Consider the following 21,917-nt stretch of genomic DNA (forward strand, 5'->3'; position numbering starts at 1 on the left):
ATTAAACATAAAATCAAATAATTTCATTTAATTAAAAAACTTAAATACAAAATAAAAATTTAAAACGAACAAAATATAAAATTTAGAAATTATTTTAAATATCTTATAAATAAAAATTATAAATTGAAATTAATGAAATAAAAAATATTTTGAAACTTAAAAATTTAATAAAAATTTTAATAAAAACCCAAATTTATTAGAAAAAATAATAAATTTGTTTTACAAAAAAAAATAATAATAAATTTACGGAAGCTAAAAAACATTAATGCAATATATAATTTAATTCTACTTTATGTAATAAGCCATGGCTTTTTATTAAGTAACGAATTTAATAAAATAATGAATAAATGAAAACCATTTTCAGTTATAATAACTGGGTGATAATTTTGTATTGATGATTAATTTTAAATTATAATAAATTTAAGCAAAAAACTGAATGCCAATTATAAACTATATGAATAAAAAATAAAAATTTGAAAGTGAAAATCCAATTTTAGTGCAATAAAAATTTAATATAATTATTTTGAATGCTTATATTAAAACCAATTTAAAAAATGAATTTCAATTAAATAAAAATAAATAAACAAATTTATTGCTTAATATGAATTTTTAAATAAACTGAAAAAATATTTAAACAAAATGAAAATAAAAAATAAAATAAAAAATGTGCGTTTTAGTGTTATGACTTCAATTGTTTAATTAATGAAATATTATTAATTTATGGCTTTGCTTTTAATTAATTTTTTATGTGTTGATTTAAGTAATTAGTTGAATTTTTTAGTAAGCAATTCTACTTCAATTTAATTGAATTCTTCATTGAAATATTCGGCAATGTAAAAATATTTTTCTGTTAATATGGCGGCCATTTCCGTTTTGTAATTAATTAAGCTTTATTCCAAGTTTAGCTCTGATTTTAATTTAATGTAATTATCTATTGTGTGTGTGTGTATGTGTGGTTCTTCTTAAAGCAATGCCTGAGTTATAATTAGTATGTATTTGGTATCTGTCTCATGTATTGAATTACAAGCTTAACCAAAAACACCATTATCTGTGAAATTATATAAAATCATTAATATTTAATATTTAATATTATTATATTATAATAATAAATAGATTTTCTTTTTAAAAAAGAACTTATTTTAAATATATATTAACTAAATAATTTGTGCAAATATTGAGGTAAACATTTAAATACAAACAAAAACAAAAGCTATTTTGCACCAATTAAGCTTCTCTTCTTTGTTGTCTTAAGTTTTTTTGAGTTTTGGTTTCATTTGGTTTAAAATTATTAGGTGTATTTTTTTTTTGTATTGTGTTAATAACTTATTTTTTTTTATAATCATTACTTTGTTGTGGTGGCACAAAACCGTAACCTGAAGCTCCGACTACTACGCCGCTGGATTCATCAAGTGGATTTGGTGGTGATGGTGGAAACACAACTGGTCCTGCAATTATTAAATTTAATTTAAAAATTTAATTAGCATTTAATTTCTTATTTCAATGTAAAATAAATAAAATTGATTTAAACGTCTCGACTGTTGCTATATATAGTTTTTTTTATAGATTTTTTGTAATATATAAAATGATTTATAAATAAAATAAAATTAAATTTAATGTTTATCTAAATATTAAATAATAAATTCAATTTAATTTAATGTTTATTTAATTTAATTTAATAAAAGTTGGGGTGAAAAAGAAAAATCATTTCCTGTTAAGGACCTCCCATAAAATCCTTTGCAAGATAAAATTGTTTTAATATAAACCTTTTTAACATAAAAAATAAAAAAAATATTTTCTTTCATTTATTTTTTTTTTTTTTTGACACTGAGCAGAGTTAAATTATTTTAAAAACTAATTTAATTTGTGTTGATTGTATTGACAACCTTTAAATATAGAATAGAACTGATATCTAAAATATAATAATTTATTCTAAAATTATTAAAAAATACATAATTCCTAATGGATATTAATTTACTGATCTAATAAAAGTAATTTCACTATTCAACAGAAACGATTTCCTTTCTTATCTCTCTCAAAGCGAAAAATCGTACAGTTTAAATCATCCTATAGAAAGAAAAGTTTTAATAAATAGTTCTAAAATACCTCTATTTATGCGTAGCAAGTTTGGTAAAGACCCGAAATTCTAAAATATCTAAAAGCCTATAAATCTCGCTGCTTGTAGGACCAGAATATTTCTGTTACTCAGGAAGAAATAATTTTTTCTTTTTCAACTATTCAGAAAGAAGAAGAGAAACAAATAGAGCTGTACTGCTCTCACATATAGTACAAAATCGCTGCTGATCTAAATTTCAGGATTTCATGCAACTTTATAATTTCCTTTTTTAATTACTTAGTTTTTTAATTATAATGCATGTAACTTAAAGAAGGTATTATTTTAAAAATTTGGGCAAGCTTTTGTAGATTGATTCGTCTTACAAGATTAGGCATTTAGTCTAATTAAACTTATACGTTTTATAAAGAAAAAAATGGACTATAAAACATGGGCTAGGCGCTTGACCAATACTTAGGCATATATGATAAAACTGTTCTTTAATCGAAAGAAAAAATAAGACTCAATAGAGTGGATTTTATACTTCTGCATAAACGACAAAAATACTTAAGTGAACATCTTTTATCAAATGAAGAAATTAGGCTTTATAGAGTAGCTTCGCAACCAGAATTTACGGAGGCAGTTAGGCTTAGAGAAGTACTTTGAATCCACAAAGTGTACATAAAGCTATCTATGTTGCTGTACGAAATCCCTAAATTTAATAAAATTATATATATATATATATAAATGCAAAAATAATTTATATATACATATTTGATTTTAAGAACAAATATAATTTTTTGCTTTTAAATACTTTTCTACAATCTTACCTCTATTTTGTCTTGGATCTCTGACATTACTGCCTTGTGGTACTGCATCTAATGTATTATAATTAAATTGACTATGCACTGTGGATGGAAATTGTCCAAGCAGGAATTGTTGACCAGCAACCAAAGCTACTGTCAAAACAATAGTGAATAAAACGCTGAACTGTAAAGAAAAGTAGAAAGCATATGATGAATTTATTATAAATAATAATTATTGTATTTAAAAATTTTCTACATCATTATTTCTATACTATATATGCAATCGCTGCAATTTCTTTAATTTTAATTTAAATAATTAATTTTATTTTAAATTTCAATACTCAACGGAGTGAAACAATTTGACGCTACATAAGCTTATAAATATTATATGCTAATATATAAATATTCAACACATTAAATAATAATTTATTATAATTTATATATAAATGAAAATTAAACACACCATTGAGAAAACTTATTTAACTATTTTGTGTAATTTATTTTTAATGGAATAATTTAATTATATAAATATTAGCTTAAAACAATTTATAGATGCATGAGATTACTGTTTTTTTTTAAGTTTTTTATTGGCAGTCTAAATTGAAAGTTTTTACCCACACTTATTGAACATTTTTTTAAGATTAATTATTAAGATATAATATAAATTGTTATAGTTTATTTACTGTAATGTAACATATATAGGAAACTTGAGTAAATACTAATAGATAATTTGAAAGCTTTTACTGAATGTTACTTTTCAACTTTTAGTTATAATCAATAAATTAATCACTCATGAAAAAGTAAAGAAATGGTTTTAAAATATGTTAAATAAGTGCCTGCCGGGATGTATAAGAGTTTTGGATTGGACGGTTTCTACGAACTCATCTTCTGCATTGTCAAATGCATATTTCAAAACAGATAAAAGACACTCGGTACCAAATTACATGATAATGGGATATGTTTGATCAACCCGACGACTATATTTGACTCTTTAAGAAAACTATTTTTTAACAGTTCTTTTTATTTTTGAAAGCACTTTATAGGATAAATTTATCCGTTAAAAAGTAATATCTTTATTCCTTAAGGAGTTCTTCTGCTTCTTCTTCTTTATTCGCTGCTTGATGAAACGCGAGCTAGAGTCTGATGCATTTTTACTTATTGAGTTGATTTGAGTGATTCACTCAAATATCATAATAAGTTAAGAACTTCTTAAGTGCTTCTTAAGTTCTTAAGATGTATATAAGAGATTCATAGTAATAAAATTATTATTATCATGATTTATTCTGTAGTTAGAATATGGAATTTACTCTTATGACGTCATCATATCTTAATTTAATTTCTAGTTTATAAGTGTTCTGTTTTTCTTAACTAACTACCTAATATAATAAAAAATAACGACTTTTTTGTTTAAATTAACATAAAAATATATAAGAAAATATCTGTGCTACACCTACATTTCCGTTTTTCACACTTTGATTAAGCAACTTGACCTCATTTCACTGCTGTACCATATGAAGTGGTACAAATATGAAAGAATTGAGATACTTACATCGAAATGTTATGTTTGTGCAGATTTATGCCAATGACAAAGTCAAGCGACCAGAACTTGTGAATGCCAAACATAAAGTATTCATTAAAAATTTTAAAATATTTCAAAACTTTATAATGCCAAATAAAAAAATTAATGTATATGTTACAAATAATTCAACACGTATTAACAATAAAAATCAATTTAAGCCGTAAAAAAATCTTATCTCAGAGACATACAATAAGCCAACGATTATTGTCTATGGTCAAGAACAAATGTTCATATAATCGTGCAAGCGATACACAACAGTTACCAGTGAGATAATAAATAATAATTTCAATTCAGATATAGTTTTGTTTTGATTCTTTTTGAACAGATATATGATATACGAGTAAATACACAGAATGCATAATTCATAAGTTACAAAAGTCGATCGCGTGCTTTTATCATTATTATTGTAAATATTATTTTTGCAATGTATTTTAATAATAGTTCAAATTACTTAAAATGCAATCAGACAATTTGTGTAACAAATTTACACGTATAATTATAAATAAATATATTTAACAAAACGTGTCTAAAGCCGACATGATATGCAATTCATGTTTTACTAATATAAGTGTATTAAAATATTAAATAGAAATGTAAATATGCCAAAATTGTAATATTTTAACACAGTCCATTAATCGGTGTATAAAATTTACATAAAAAATTAAGCAATCTGCCAAATATTCTAAAATAAAATAATATTTTTATAATAAATTTTATTACTTAACAATTGCGAAAAGTTTCCTTGAGGCGGCAATTAAATAAATATTCATGAAATTTATTTTGAATTAAAATTAAATTATATTTTCTAGTTTCATTTAAAAAATATTTTTATCGTGAGACTCATCATATCAATAATAAATCATCCAATTATAAATTTATTTTTATAAAGATAAATAAAAAATTGAAAAAAAAATTAAATAATATCGTAAATGAGAAATACTTCCTTTATACGGAACAGAACAGAATAACTTAAATTAATTTTTTAACTAACCAACTGATATATCCTCCAATAAATACAAATAGTTGCCGTCTCTCTCTTAAAAACTTTTTCAAGCAATCATAGTAAGAGTTACTTAATGACAAACTATTGAATTACTTTGCTCTAAAAATTTGCCAATAGCCTTTATTAACTTGGAAGTATATGGCCTTTCAAATTTTAAATATCTTACTAGTAAAGTCAATCTACAACCAAATCGCATGGTATATCAAAAATGCTATTACAATCTTATACATACATAATATTATATTATATATATATTATATTATATTATATTACATATTACATTATGTATTATATTATATATATATATTAAATAAAGAATCAGTACAATACAATTTTGAGATAAAACTTTTAAACTAATATATGGAATAAAATTTATATATATTTCTAAAACTTATTAGAATATATTTTTTAGAGTTATATATTTTACTTAAAGTTCTATGTCTCTAAGCAATAATTTTACATGAGTAATAGTTTTCTTATTGGTTATCATTTTAAAATATTTGGTGTCAATAAATTTAACAAAGAAAAAAGTCGCATTGGCATTAAAGCATGTCAGAAGTAAAATTTTATAGGAAAATAGACCTATGGTATCATACCACAACCCGAATGATTATTTGTCAGCAAGGTGTGTGTATGCTGAAACCCAGGTTCTGTGCTCAATTCTATTGAAGTTTGATGTAATCACGGGATTTTAAAAAGAATTTTAAAATATTCGATAACTATCGATAAATATCGATATTCAATAAAATGAAGCTTCAAGCTCTCCTTACATTCACAGCAAAGACATTAAGATTCTAAATGATCCCTACAGGGATGTTTAGCGCTATCTGGTATTGCTAAAGATAAATGGTTTCATATTTGACGTACGGCCGGATACATCAACTCAATCTATTCTCTTGACCTTAAACGTTCTGCTCATGAAATTATGCTGTCATCCAATTTGTACCAAACTAATAATGTTCATAGGGGTAAAGAAAGAAAGAGTTCCTTCTTCAAACCCCAAGTTGTAGTTGTAGATACCAAATCTGATTGTTAATTTTAATAACTTTCATTTTAAAAAATATTATTATACGCCTTGTTTTCAACTTATTATTAAGATTTGATAACAATTCAATATAATTGCTTTGAACCAATTATGCTTACAGAAATACACACTTAAATATAGTTTAAAATAAAACAGGTGTGCCTTTTGCATGTTACATACAATAAAATGAATATTCAATACAATGTATATAATTAATTATTATAATCGTTCAAGTCAATTAATTGTTGTGTAAAAAAAGTGATCATGAATAAGACGATTCAAACTATTACCTACTTACTTATATTGCTTTTCTCACCCAGATAATGAAAAGAAATGTAGCTACTTAGATTTCTACCTACTGCCTTGTATTTAAATTTAAAATTTTTATAATTTATAATTTATATAATTTATAATTTATATAGCTTAAACATTCCCATAGCGTGAGAAAATAAACTAATTCATAATTTTTATATTAATTTTTTATACAATAAAAAAAAATTGAATTCAGCGCTGCAAATAAAAAGTCAAGTGTCTTACTCGTATATATTTTATTATTGCTAACAATTAAATTTATATTAATTTTTTTGTCTACATTTATTTAATCTATATTAATTTGAATACTTCTAAGTGCCTTATCATCAAGAGAACTGACCTACTTTCGTTGTGATCGAACAAAAAATAAAGTCAACAATAACGACGTAATAAATAAAAAAAATTATTGCAACTAAATAAAAATAAACAACAAATTTAAATTTTTTTTTATTGTAAAAACAACAATATTTGCATTATAACAAACACATTTAGCGCTAATTGCAAAAAAGGCTAAAACTCAAATTGAAAAATTAAATTTTTAATCTAAACATGACTTGGCAACAGGCGTAGTTTATTATATTAACTCTTGGTCCGAGTATAATGAATGCCGATTAATAGTAATTGGACTGTAAAACCTTAAACATAAAGACAGGACACGTTTTTTATTTAAGTTTGCACAATATTCAAACAATACACACAAACATATGTATAACAACAACAAATGTTTAACAATTAAAAGACAACATTTAAACAGGCTACAGCTTTTTATATACATGTTGGAAAAAAAAAGTTGTCTGGCAAACAATTTTGTGTCAATATAACTGCTAGCAACATTTGCTAAGCAACTTTGTATACAAACTTTCTAAAGCAACATTTGCAAGGCAAAAGAAAAGTTTGTATGCATAAGCAAGACAAATTCTTTTTTATACTTAACTTTATATTTATGTATATATTTTTTTTTTAATATAATATCATAAATTTTATTAATTTGCTATCAAAAAGTTAATTAGTTGCAACTTTGCCTGTCAAATTCCCCATTGAGTTGCTGTCAATAAATTTTTCATCTTTCACTTTAAACCTTTTCCCATACTCTTTGTTGTTGTTTATAATATTAAAATAAAATTGTATTAAATTTTAAATGTTATTTTTAATCCAAGCTGAACTTTTTTTGTTAACTTTCAAAGCATATTTTGTGACCAATCGCCACTTTGTGGGCGATAATTTGAAAATTGCTGGTTAAATTGTATGATCGATTATATTTATGTACTATGCGGTGGGTCTGTAAAGGTCTTAAGAGTAAATTACTTTGTTTTATTTTTTTATAATCAATTTTCAAATTAATTTATTACAATTTTCTAATTTAATTTTCAACACATTTTAATTATTATATATTATAGTATAATAGAAAAATATTTTAACATAAATGTTCACAGTGAGCAGTACGAATTTTTATTTCTTTGTTACACCGCAAACGTGGGTTTTTATAACAACTTAAATATATTTATTCAGCATATGGTTTTGAAAAATGTCGTTACCCATAATTAATATACTTGAATAATAATATATTATTCAAATTAGCATTCATTATTCTTCATTTAATTACATAGAATTTTCCATCATAAATTGGCAATATGATATACTGGCTATGACGTGAAAGTGAATAATAGAGACAGAATTAGTTAAAGTGCATTACTCATACAAGTTTATTCATTTTGATTATCTGTTTTAAACCAAATTTAAGATTACTACTATAATCTTTTGCTTTATATTTGTAGTACCACAAATTTATCGTTTTGACTTAAATCAAATCTTATCTTTAAATAAATTTCCTGCCAACACTTACAATTTCAGTGAAATGTTGCTCAATCAGATGACGTAGATTAACGATTCGGTTCATTTTATTTATGCAAATAAACTTTAACCCATTTTGTCAACTGATTTCTTTAAGTAATCCAACGAAAAAATCTACAAATTAATTGTATTCAATTTAAATTAGTCCAATGTATAACTTAAAACCAAATCGAATCAATTACTTGAAATAAATAAAACGTTTTTAACCCATAAAAAGTAATTCGATGCCAGCATTACTGAAGCCAGTGAAGTAAATAACCCAATTTGGTTGGAGTATGAACAAAAACCCAATAGAGTAACGTTCCGATTTAAATAATATTAAATAAAAAAAAAATTATAACAAATTAAAAACTATGAAACTATGAAAAAAATTATTAACGAAGTGCAAGCCTGCCTAGGAGTGAGCACAGATACTGGCGCAAAAGTGTCATGTGAAAGGTATTTTATGCAAGTAAATATTTTTCCTTAAAAGTAATTCAGCTTTGAAAGTGTTTCTAATTGCATGATCACCCAAACTCACAGTTTGTTTAGCCGTGGCAGAAAGCCATGCGGTGGCGGTGTCGGTGGCGGATTTGATGGCGTCATTGGCGCTTATTTCGCAAGATTTTCCTACTGACCAAAATCCACTACAATATTACATTTGAAATTTATAACAAATGCTTGTCCTGATAGTTTACGCCATATATATACACATATACTTATATACTTAGGTATATATATTTATTTATATACATATAATATATAATATCTGTGCTATTTCAGTTTGATGTTCTTTTATATCTTGTATCTTTTCTTAGCGCTACATGCAAACTATATTAACTTACAGGTATAAAGTTAATTTAGTCGACGCGAGGTGCTGGCATATCCACCGCAGGGTACTTTAACTGCTTGCCTAAAGCCTTTTGCTGTCCAAATACACAGCTGACACTGTTAAAGCCGATTGGCGCACATCTCGTCTTTTCATAGAGCTACGGTGTAATATCTATTTTTAGTTTTATTTTAAGGCCCACATGGGGTTACGCTGCTGTTTGCCTGCCATATGCAAGTTTTTACTCCATATTTTTACAATTTATTGTAATTTTTTATATATTTTACCTTATTTGTAATATATGTATTTTATGTTAAATTTATAGATCCTATTATGATTTCAGCAATTTATTTGTTGTTTTTTTTTCATGTATATGGCTATTTGGCTATTTTCTTAAGTGACTTCCATTTGAGCATATTGAGCATTTTAATCAACAGTAAATTTTCAATTAATTTATAAGCGCCAAAGATTAATGTATATTTTGTTCGGCACATGTAAAACATTTAATAAAGAATTTTTTTTTTTTTTTCAAGTTAATTAAAAAATATAACCATAACATGAATTTATTAAATTCAAATGTTACAGCTTTGTTAATTTTTTTGCTTTTTTTGTATATATAAAACCACTTCGGTATCATTTTTTATATGAATTTTACATTAAAAATTATCATATGCTTTTTATGATGATGATTTATTATATACAAGCGCTCCTTTCGGGTCCAAATACAGCCTTTTATTTTTAACTCTAATATAAAAATTGAACTAAAGCTGGTTAGATAATTTCTGCGTGCATTCATTATTATTATTATTATTGATGTGGCACTGCGAAAAAGAAGGTTTATCGTGCCTCCTTCTGGGTTCCTAAGTCCTTTTGCTTTGATAAAAAAAATAGTATACAATCTACTTTACAGAGTTTTATTGCTTCTTCCGAAAGAGTATACATTCCTAGGACTCTATTCCGTACGTACATCAGCGCAGAGCATTCTAAAAACACATGTATGGCTGACTCTTCATTCTCTTTTCAGAATCTATAGTTTGCATCCGTATATATGCTCAATCGCGTAAGGTCATTTGCGTGCATTCATATGTATATAATCAATTTATTTATTTATAAATATTTATATGTATGTAGATTATTATTTTATATAACACTTTTGGAGTGTCTTAAGAATGTGGATTACAGCAAAAACAGCACAAGACCATGATCAAATGACAAAAAAAATCTATTATTATTCTGTTTTTAACAATACAATATCTGAAAGAATACTGTTTTCATAACAAATACTCTCTTTTTATTGCGGTCTAATGTGATGGCTCAACTGTATTCTCAAGAATATGGGTTACAACTAAAACAACAAGAGAGTGATTTTTTCTTTTATAGTAATAAGTTCTCAGGTGGACTCGTGTGTTTATAACAAATAAGTTTCTTTTCTTCCGATCATGGTCGCCCATGGTGGATCACGTATTATTACTGTTATGTTTATACTATCTTCAACAATATTCCTTTGAAAATTGATTCCACCATAACTGAATTAAATCATTAAGGAGCAAAAATATTGCAAAAGGCATACTAAAACATAAATGTAGAAGTAGTTCAGAGTCTTCCACATTTAAATGAATCCTTTATTCAATGGATTTAGTTATTTGAAAGAATTAATCACCAATGGGACGAACTTTTAAATAAATAAATTGTTTAAATAAAATTTATTTTAATTACCACTAAAACTATTTTGATTTTTCTGCTTCAAACTGGTCTTACAACTCAACTGGTAACATGTACTTAGTGATCATTAATAGCAACATTTATGTATCGCTCATGTCTAAAAATTAACGTTTCATGTTAAAAGAAATTAACAGTTTATGTTAATAATACATAGTATATTTTAACAGATTATTATTCATAACTAAATATTTAAAATCAATGATATGCTGCTATGCAGTTATCTACCCAACGTAGTTAAGAAAATCTTATTTAACAAGAGTGTTAGTTGTATTTTAAGTTTAACAATATAATAAATATTTATTACACATTAAGTTGAAATCTACTAAACTTTAGATACAAAATCTATAAAAAATGAAAAATAAAGTATAAAAATATGTAATAAAAATTATACCATATAACAGATGGCTTAAGGTTAAAATACAATAAATGATAAAAAAAGCAATAATCTTACTTAAACATTCAAAAATAAACCAATATTTTTTTAATAACATTTTATAACTTTATTATAAACAACTTTACTGCTACGATCTTAAACAATATTGCCCCAAAACTTCCTGAAGTTTTTCTATTTTGATATATAAAACTGAAATAAAAGTTCACGCTTGAAGTTAGTAAAAGAGCTATAAAAATTGCAGCTTCCGCATTGAAAGTTAATCCTTGAATTAGCTCAGTACTCTTAGAAATAATTTTGAAAATTATAAATATTATTTTTACATTAAATTATAAATATTATTTTAGTTACATTAAAGCAATAAGAAGTTGTAGCTAACAAGACATTAGATATAATCAGTTATTGTGTAAAAGCCTTAATTGAATGAAGTTAAAGATTTATATAAAAAATGACAATTTAAAACTAGTTTTAATAGAAAAAATTTTATTATAAATATAAACCAACCAAATACCAACAACAATTTAGTTTAATAGTTCAAAATTGTTTAAAAATCAAAAAAAAAAAATGTAAACAAATTGTTAATTGATTCAAAGTTATTTATTAAAAATTGATAAATTGTTTGAATTGCTTAATTCGACTGCATTCACTTTTATTAAATTAAGCTTTTCAATGGTGATTTTACACAATAATTCTGGTATAGTTTTATGCATTTTATTGATTTTTTTTTTAAATTTTGACTTTTGTCGAATTGTTTGAAACCACCATAATTTATTAACACTAAGATTAGTTTAAGCAAGTGACTTTTAATATTGCACAACTCCTAAAGAATTTAATATAAATTAATATATAAAAATTAAGAAAAATTTTTCAATTAAATATCTGTTATGTGAGTAGAATGGATTTAAGTTGTAACTATTACTTTACCATATTGTAAAATATATTTAGTTGAAAGCCCATATGTGACATATATGAGTACCGATTTTGAATTAATCCGCTAATTTCCATGGTATATTCTTTGACTAGCTAGTCAACTGAGTTGCTACTAGGCAACCAAATAAAATTAATAACTATTCTTAATGTGGCTAGCAATTAACCAACTTGTTTCCCTAAACGCTAACACTTTAGCCTTTCAGCCATTTTGCTGCTTACTAATTTCATTAAAAAAAAAACCACAAAGCCTGGCACTTGCAGTGCAAACAAATTATATACGGACTATAAACTAATTAAAAAGATATTCGAATTCGAAATTAACTAAATTTTTGTGCTTGCGTTTTCTTTGCTATTAGAATCTAAGTTTTAAAAATTGTTTCTTTGTGTTCATAAAAATAATTGACTTTAGTAAAGACTTCACCTTTTGAATAAAGACCTAAATCTTAGCTATTGTAAATATTCTAATATCTGAGGGGAAATAGGAACTCTAGGACCAGTTACCTTTTTGTGGTCCTAATCAAAATCGAAAAGCCGCAATGGATAAGACTCGAAGTCTTATCTGTTTACAAGCAGATTTGATTTTCTTTCTTTTCGGATAGCTCAATTTTATTAAGTTGAGAACGTTGGCTATAACCTGCTAACAACCGCTACTTTGTTCTACTGAGGAGGGTGGGTCTATTATAGCTCAATTTTATTAAGATGATAACGTTCGTTATGGTAACCCATTAGATAACTTGCCAACAATCTTAGCTTAGTTCTACTGTAGCGGGGCATCTATTATAGTTGAAGAGGCTAACCAGTGCTTTAGTCTGATTTTTACCTGGGGTGCCGCGCAAATAGCAATTTCCTTCCGCTATTAATTACTTTTCTATCATATAATTTACATGCAATATTTATTTCTATTATTTCATTATAATATAATAAAAATTGTTTAAATAAATGTTAATTGTTTTTAATTGTTTTCACTACAATATATGAACTACAATATATATTTAAGATATATTTTTCAAATGGTTCTAATTTGTTATAAGTTAACAAGTTGCAAAACAATTATAAAAAAAGTTGTGCATTTCAAAACCCTGTATTTTGTGGTGATATATAATTTTAATTCAGAATCACTAAACTGACTTTGTTTACATGATAATTCTGAATATGCCATTAATATAAGAATATTTAAGTTGCTTAATTGTTATTACTTTGCCTTTAGCAAAATTTAGTTATTTAAATAAATTTATATGTTAAACCTACACTACACGTAAATTACTTAAACGTGTAGTACATGCCAAAAGATATTTCCTTGAATACAAATGGTTATGACTAAGAGAAAAACTTGAACCAATTTTGAAAATAAAATGAAAAAAAAATATATGTTTACAAAAAATGTAATTTTAAAGAAAAATATACATAAAATTAACTAATATTACGTAAATTAAAAAAATAAAATGAAAATAAAATTTTATAAATTTTTAAAACACTTATATTGTACATATATATATTTATATACAATGTATAAATATATTAAACGCTATTTATATGTACCAAAAGATAATAATCAGAAATCATGTTGACTTTTTGTATCAAGAACGCATTAAATATGCATTCAACAACATCAATGGAAAATGTATCTCAATGTGGAGTACGAAACATGAAACATGAAGCATTAAGCATTGAGCATTGAGCATGGAGCCAACTATACCACATGCTATGACTATTAATATTCGAATTCATTGCCTCAATTTCAGCCTGAAAAGTGTTGGTAAACGCGCACCTTTTGGGTTTGAACTAGACAATTGCAGCGCTTGCAATTTAATTTCCAACGCTATTACATATTTATAGCTAATCATATTGTGGGTGGGTGCTACAAGTATCGGTAACAAAACCAAAACCAAAAAAAAATACCAAAAAATTATTTGAATTCATACAATGGTCTGTACTCGTAGAATGGAGTATAGACCATAATGGCGCACTCTTGGCAACAGTGAATACCACTTCTGCCACATGCCACTTACATCATTACAAAATCAAAATTTAAGGTCATTTATTAAAGCTAATTTGTAATAGATAACGAACTGCTCTTGTAGCTATACTTAAACGTACATGTCTAGATTTTCATGCTACTGAGCATTATGCTTTATAGTAATGTTCTCCAACGCCTAATTGCTTATTTAAATTATTGTAGACCTGTTGAAATTTATGTGTACATTGCCAGACATTATTTTGGAGTCCAAACATTGATTCGGTATGCAGAGAACGTATTTATATGTACATGTACATACCTGCCACCACCCAGTTATTAAGCTACTATTATGAACTATTTAGATAGTTATAAAAACTTCTATAGATAGTTTTCCATTATGTTTATATATATTTAAATTATTTTAGTTATTTATAAAAGTTTGCCAAAGAGTCTTAATAAGCAACTTTAATAAAATTGCCAAGAGTGTAAAACGTCATTCTGATTAAATTCTTCGTAGATAGTTTGTGGTTTACTTTTATAACATGTTTATTTTTAATCTTGAACTGTTAAATTCTTGGCACTAAATTCATTTTTGGAATTAAATTTTTTAAATCTAGTAAATAAAATATAAATATTAATGGTTTATATTGTATATCAATAGAAAATGTAGTTACTTAAACTAAGTTTTGTTAATTTTATAGAGATAGTTAATAATGCTTTCTCTGTCTTATTTTTAGTAATCGTCTAAATCAAAAAGTATGGAATAAAATATTTTTTATTTCTATTTGCGACTATATTAATATTAAGTGGGTCTATGCTTTATTAGGAGTCAAAAATTTAAGTAGTATTAGTAGTAAGTGGTTTACTTAGGTACTAACTTACTGTTGTCCTCTTCTCCTCATGGAGCATAGGCTCTCTGAAGTAGTAGTAAGTGACTTACTTATTTATTTACTGTTATTCTCTTCTTCTCATGGAGCATAGGGTCTCTGCAATAAATCTAAACCTAACTCTATTGGATGCTGCCTGACATATATCATTTCAGCTATAATTTGCATTATAGAGTTGTCTCTGTAAGTGGCAGTATACCATTATTTTCTTACTAATTTATTTACAAATATAGAAGATAGAGCCTTCTAGGCTCTATTTCCTTACTAATTTACAAATATAGAGTAACTATAAATAAACAGTCTAATTTATTTACAAGTACTGTTAACTATAGTGATGTATAGGTTAACTAACTATAGAACTGCATAGGTGGTCTTGATCAGAGCATACCTATTGTGCAAAAGTGGTGGTATAATCAGTCGATAAGTAAATAGTTCTCTATAACTGGGGACTATAAACATTTGCATCGATTATTATTATTTTAATTAATAAAAAATAAGACGTTCGCCGACTTTTTTTATTAAAAATATTATTAAAATAATAATTTATTTAAACCATAAGACAAGTTAAATTTGGCAATATGCATGAATAAATAAATATTTATTTATGCAATAAATATTTATTTATAATATGTAACTAACGTTTATTATATAAATAAATACACAATTTTGTTTTTAGTATTTTAATTATAATTAAATATAAATTTTTGATATCATATATATATGTATATACTATACACCCATATCCTACTATAATAAACTATAATCTAATATATTTAAAACCACAAAGCAAATAATTATTTTATATCTTTGTAAAAAATTTCTATTAGCAAAAGGGCGAAACATAAATTATACGTAACTAATCACGCAATGTGCTACCAGAACTGAGTCCGCCTCAAAGACCCATTGAAATAGTTAAAAGCTTTTGCATGCCATAAGAGACCATAACAAAGGCGTTCAATATCAAAAAGAAAAATATATTATTTAATATAAGAAACCGCAAAATTTATATATTTTATATATGCTATAGATACACATATAGTTAAATAAACATTCATTCAAACACATATCTGTAAACTTAACATGAATAGGCGATTACTCAGGCATATGCAACATTGTGCCAAAAAGTAAATGCGGCATGCTTAATTAAATTTAATTTACTATGTGCATTTTTGTGTTGGTGTTGCTTTTATATACCGATATGTTGCAAGTTCGTTCGTTTAGGATATATGCAATCTAATGGATAATAACAATTTTTTATGTAGATATTTTCATTGCTGCAGTGGCAATTAACATATGTAAATATTAGCAATGGCAGCTCAAAGTGTCAAGCCATTCTTCATGGTAACAATAATGAAGAAATCTTATTATTATTATTGCAATTACATTGCTTTAGTTCAATGGTCTGCTTTTGGTTAATTTCATTGACTTTTAATGAACAGATACGAGTAAATTCATTTGCTACCGTGCTACTGTTAATTATATAGAATTTTCAACAAATTTTGTAATTAAATATTTTTTATGTATGAGTATTTGGTTGTGCTTCAGTTGGTTCAGAACTTGAAAATTATATTGAAATTAATGTATTGCAATATGAGATTTTGCAATTTTATATTATTAATTATTTTTGTTTAATTTTTATAACTAAGTATTTGTTTATTTAAATATCATAAATATTACAAAAAAAATTATTTAATATTTATATAGATTAATAGAATTAAATACAGTTTTATAATATTTATATATGTAGATATTAATTGCAATGTTTTACAAAATACTTTACATACATACTTTACATACCAAATACTTTCATTACGGTCGTGTGCGAGTTCGAGCAAATTGAGGTAAAGTAAATTAAAATTTTCTATTAATTTTTTTACTGCACTTATGTAAATATTTATTTATTTATTTATTGCACTTATTTATTATTTTTGATTAAAAATTTTCAAATTTATTTATTTATTTATTAAACATCTTATAAGATTTTCACATTGGTAACACCTAATTTACCTGATTTTTATTTTATTTACCCTACCCGAAATTCTGGCAAATACCAACATGCGCTACCATACCGACTTAATTTACTATTTCCCACAATTTACCAATAATTTACTCGAAATCGCACACGGCCTACAATGTTTTTATTAAATGGTGGTATAAATTCTACCGGAGCAAATTTAACAGTATTGTAAACAAATTAAGTACTTATTAGTTTTAAAAATTTTAGTTAGTGTTATATAGAAAGTTTTGGGACTGATTGTGTTAATATAATTACCTGCAGACAAGCTAAAGAATTCAAGACCTATCGATCGAAAGCCAAAATTAGGGAGCTACTTATGCTGAATAGAAGTGGCATCCGACTTGTCACAGGGTTTCTCACTGGGCATTGCAAAGTTAAAAGCATCCTAGGAACCTAGGTATTACAAGGGACGATAGCTGTAGACTTTGTTGCGAAGACGAAGTAGCAACAGAACACATTCTGTGTCACTGTGATAGTCTCGCCAGACTCAGACTTCGGTACTTATCCACTACTTATTCACTTATAACGGAATTAGCCAACATCTCTCCAAAGGACATAATAGCGTTCCTAACTGCTACTCATCTATGGAACTAAATTGGGTATGTTACAGTAATCCTCTAAGGATGCAATGACGTGATGACAAGTTCCCAACCCGTTTTTTAAAATCTTATTTAAAAAATTTATATTGACAGGTCATTATAACTACTTTGTCCAGGACATTATACATTATCCCAGCAAAATACTTGTTACGTTTTATATCTCTTTTTTCTGCACTTTATTGTTATTAATTTTTATTCACGGTTGTTAGATATCTTATATCACAGTATGTTGACTAAATCTTATCTACAGTAAATCATTGTTACTACAGTAACAATGAAAATAGCTATATTATTATATGACGGTTACTATTTAAAGGTTTATAATTTAATTAAATTTTTTTTTGTCATAATAAAAATAATTACTATTACTATTAATGTAACAAGTTTTAACTACAAAGCACAATAAAAAATAAATTCGCGACTCAGTCACCACTCAGTCACCTTGACTTTGACTTCACACTCAATGAAACGCACCAAGTAAAGCGTGCAAAATCTTTCAAGACAAGACGCACATTTTTGACCCACTTTCAACCTTAAGCCAGTTTCAGTTAATATTAAAAAAAAATAAAAATAGATATAAAAATCTTTAGCAGCAAATTGATATTGCATATATCAAAAACTAAATACTTACACAATAATTGGCAAAATAAAAAGTTTAAATAAAAAACTAAAACTATTTAATTCATTTTATACGCGCTGCTGCGTTAAAAATTGCCACTCGATGTAGTGCAAAAAAAAATAAAATAAAATAAAAATTATTACTCAGATACAAAAAAAAAATAAAAAAAATTTGCAATATTGCAAATTGACTTCATACAAATTGCAATATCGAAATAGGCGTTTCTGCATATTTAAAGATACTTCAGCTACGCAAAGTCTTACGGATAGCAAGTCACATAGGCAGGCAGGCAGGTAGGCAGGCATTGCAAAACTCTGCATTGGAGGCAATATCGGATGTGGTAAGATTCAAGTTCACGTTGAAGGCTAACAGCATTGACTGCTTATCTACACTTATTGTGCAGTTGTAGAAACAAACAAATTGACGCACGTAGATACAATTTATTTTTTAATTGAAATACATATTTTTTATATTTTTCTGTGAATTTCTTGTCTTTTTTTTTTAATTTTCTGCGTTTCTTACGTTTTTACGTTAACTTTGTGAGTAATGCGTCCGCATGTGAGGCACGAGTCAAAACAAAGTTTGCAGTTGCAACGTGCAGTATTTGTCGCACTTACGCATGGTCGGTCGGTCCGGCTGCTGTTTCATAGATTGCTTTTTAATATTGAGATAAATTTTTATTAAAACCGATTGGAAAACCACATTGGCCCGACCAGACAGCTTGGAGACACGCAGCTTGTTAACACTTCATACAGAATGCATTTTTCAAATTTGTGAGTTAAGCATTATTGATTTTTTTCATCGAGTGGAGCGTAGTTTGCTGTTGGCTCTTATTAATGTCTTGGCGGCGGCAAGCGTAGATTGCGTGCATTTGTGGCATAATTTGCAGTAGATTGCATGGTGTTTAGTACGATTTGCGCAACTGCATGTGGCAGTGACAGTTAAGACCGTAACGATTTTATAAATATGTAGTAGCTCAATTATGTAATTTATTTAAGCATTTGTGCATAACAATGCGGCACGCTTTTTAAAATTGCTATTTAATAGTATTTATTTTTGACTTTTTTTTTTGTTTTTATTTTGATTTTTAATTTTAGTTAGCTTTGATAAGAATAGTTTTAATGGTATATTATTTAGGTAAAAATAAAAAAAAAATATTTAAAGTTATAATAATATAGTAACTGCCTGTTAAATTAACAAATGTAATTAAAAATGAAAATGAATATCTAACAATAAAACAAAATTTTTTTTAAACCCATTTCTAAAAGGGTAAAGTAAACAGTTCTTGGTACCAGAAATTATAATATATAATATATATTGTTACTAAATTCGTAATATCAGCAATGAAAAGGTTGAAAATAATTTGAATATATCAGTTGTGATAGATAGAATATTTAGAGAATAACTATATTTCGGATAATTGCTCCGCATCGCATAAAATACAATTATCTGAATATTACCACCGAATAAAAGGATATACTTATTGAAGTTAAGAAGTTTGTTTTATTTTACAAAATCTATTCGAACGAATACACATAGCAGACGATTATGTGACAATATATATACAAGAGAATGATTATCACTTCTATTATACGAGTCTTAAAAGTTGTTTAAAAATTTCTAAATTGCTTTTAGTTTGACAGAAATACTTTTAAAACCCCCTTAAAATATTCTCTGTTAAAAACTAGTTTCAGCTTACAAAAGTAGTGTAACATTAATTTTAGTGAAACATAACACATTTAACCTTCACAAAAAACCCCTTAAAATGTTTTTTAAAGTTTAAGGTAGGTTTGAGTACTTATTATCCAATGACAATATCTTTAAAAACATTTTCAATTTTTAGGCGTGAACGCTCTTAAAATTGAATATAAAATCTGTTTTAAAATACTTTTCAAAATTTGTTTTAAAATATATTTTAAATTCTATTTTAAAATAGATTTTTAATTTTATTTTTAGTACATCTTACATTCTGTTATAGTAGAGATTTGAAATTATTTTAAAAAAGATTTTAAATCAAGTTTTAAAATATTTTTTAAATTCTGCTTTAAAATGCATTTTAAATTACATATTAATATTGGCTTTAAATTACATTTTATAATAAATTTTAAATCTGTTTAATTTTTAGATTTAAAATTCTGTTCTAGAAGAGATTTTAAATTCGATTTTGAAATAAACTTTAATTTCTGTTTTAAAATTTGTTTTAAAATACATTTTAAATTATATTTTAAAATACATTTTAAATTATATTTTAAAATACATTTTAAATTATATTTTAAAATACATTTTAAATTATATTTTAAAATACATTTTAAATTATATTTTAAAATACATTTTAAATTATGTTTTAAAATAGATTTGAATAATATTTTAAAAAGATTTTAAATCACATTTTAAAATATATTTTAAATTATTTTTTTAAATACATTTCAAATTATATTTTAAAATACGTTTTAAATTATATTTTAAGACAGATTTTAAATTATATATTAAAATATATTTTAAATTCGGTTTTAAAAATGATTTCAAATTATGTTTTTAAGTGGATTTTAAATTTTATTTTAAAAAAGGTTGTAAATTTTTTTTAATAAAGATTTTAAGTTATGTAAATAAATTTTAAATTCTGTTTTAAAATAAATTTTAAAGTCTGTTTTGAAATGGAATTTTAGTTTTAAAATGTTGTTTAAAATTCCTTTTAACATACATTTTAAATTGCGTTTAAAAATAGATTCTAAATCTGTATTAAAAAAGATTTCATAATCTGTTTAAAAATTGATTTTATAATCTTTTTTACAATAGATCTTATAATCAGTTTTAAATTAGATTCTAAGACTAGAGTGAACATAAGTAATGAACTAAACACTTAGAAACTGACCGATTTCAACAGGCAACAAATTAAGCAAATAAATCGCAGATCTCAACATACTTAGCAAGTTGAAAATAGAAAGTGATCAATAAGTACGTCAAATTGATACGATTAGAATATAATCTAATATATACTGAGTGCTTACTCCCGGTGGCGCAAAGCACTGCGACAACAGCTAATCTCTTATGCTTCGATGGATTAAATTAGAAAATATGAGAACTCAACGATCAGTTAACGATAAATAAAAATATATTTATTAATATTAATATTATAATATTTATAATATTAATATAAAACTATATTTTTTTTTCAGAAGTTATTAAATTTAATATTAGTTATTAATATGCATTTAAAAAGTGTGTTAAACCAACAGCAAAAAACTATGTACTTTTAAAACTTAGGAAATATTTTATTTACAACAGAGGCTTTATGTGATTAACTAAATTATAAGTTACTAAATTGCTGAGTAAATTAAATTTTTATAAACAAATAATTTTTT

The 21,917-nt window shown here is 25.2% G+C and overlaps 1 protein-coding gene across 1 annotated transcript; it reads right to left on the minus strand.

Annotated features, from left to right (window-relative positions):
* Positions 1–812: 812 nt before the first annotated feature.
* On the minus strand, positions 813–8,671 carry LOC119676566. The gene is made up of 4 exons (XM_038087806.1): positions 8,618–8,671; positions 2,881–3,040; positions 1,347–1,445; positions 813–1,048 (listed from the first exon to the last, which is right to left on the minus strand). Exons 1-4 carry the CDS (start codon positions 8,669–8,671, stop codon positions 1,029–1,031), a joined length of 333 nt encoding a protein of 110 aa, XP_037943734.1. The 3' UTR covers positions 813–1,028.
* Positions 8,672–21,917: the final 13,246 nt, after the last annotated feature.

The sequence above is a fragment of the Teleopsis dalmanni genome, chromosome 2 (genome assembly GCF_002237135.1).
Source record: "Teleopsis dalmanni isolate 2A chromosome 2, ASM223713v2, whole genome shotgun sequence".
Taxonomy (NCBI): domain Eukaryota; kingdom Metazoa; phylum Arthropoda; class Insecta; order Diptera; family Diopsidae; genus Teleopsis; species Teleopsis dalmanni.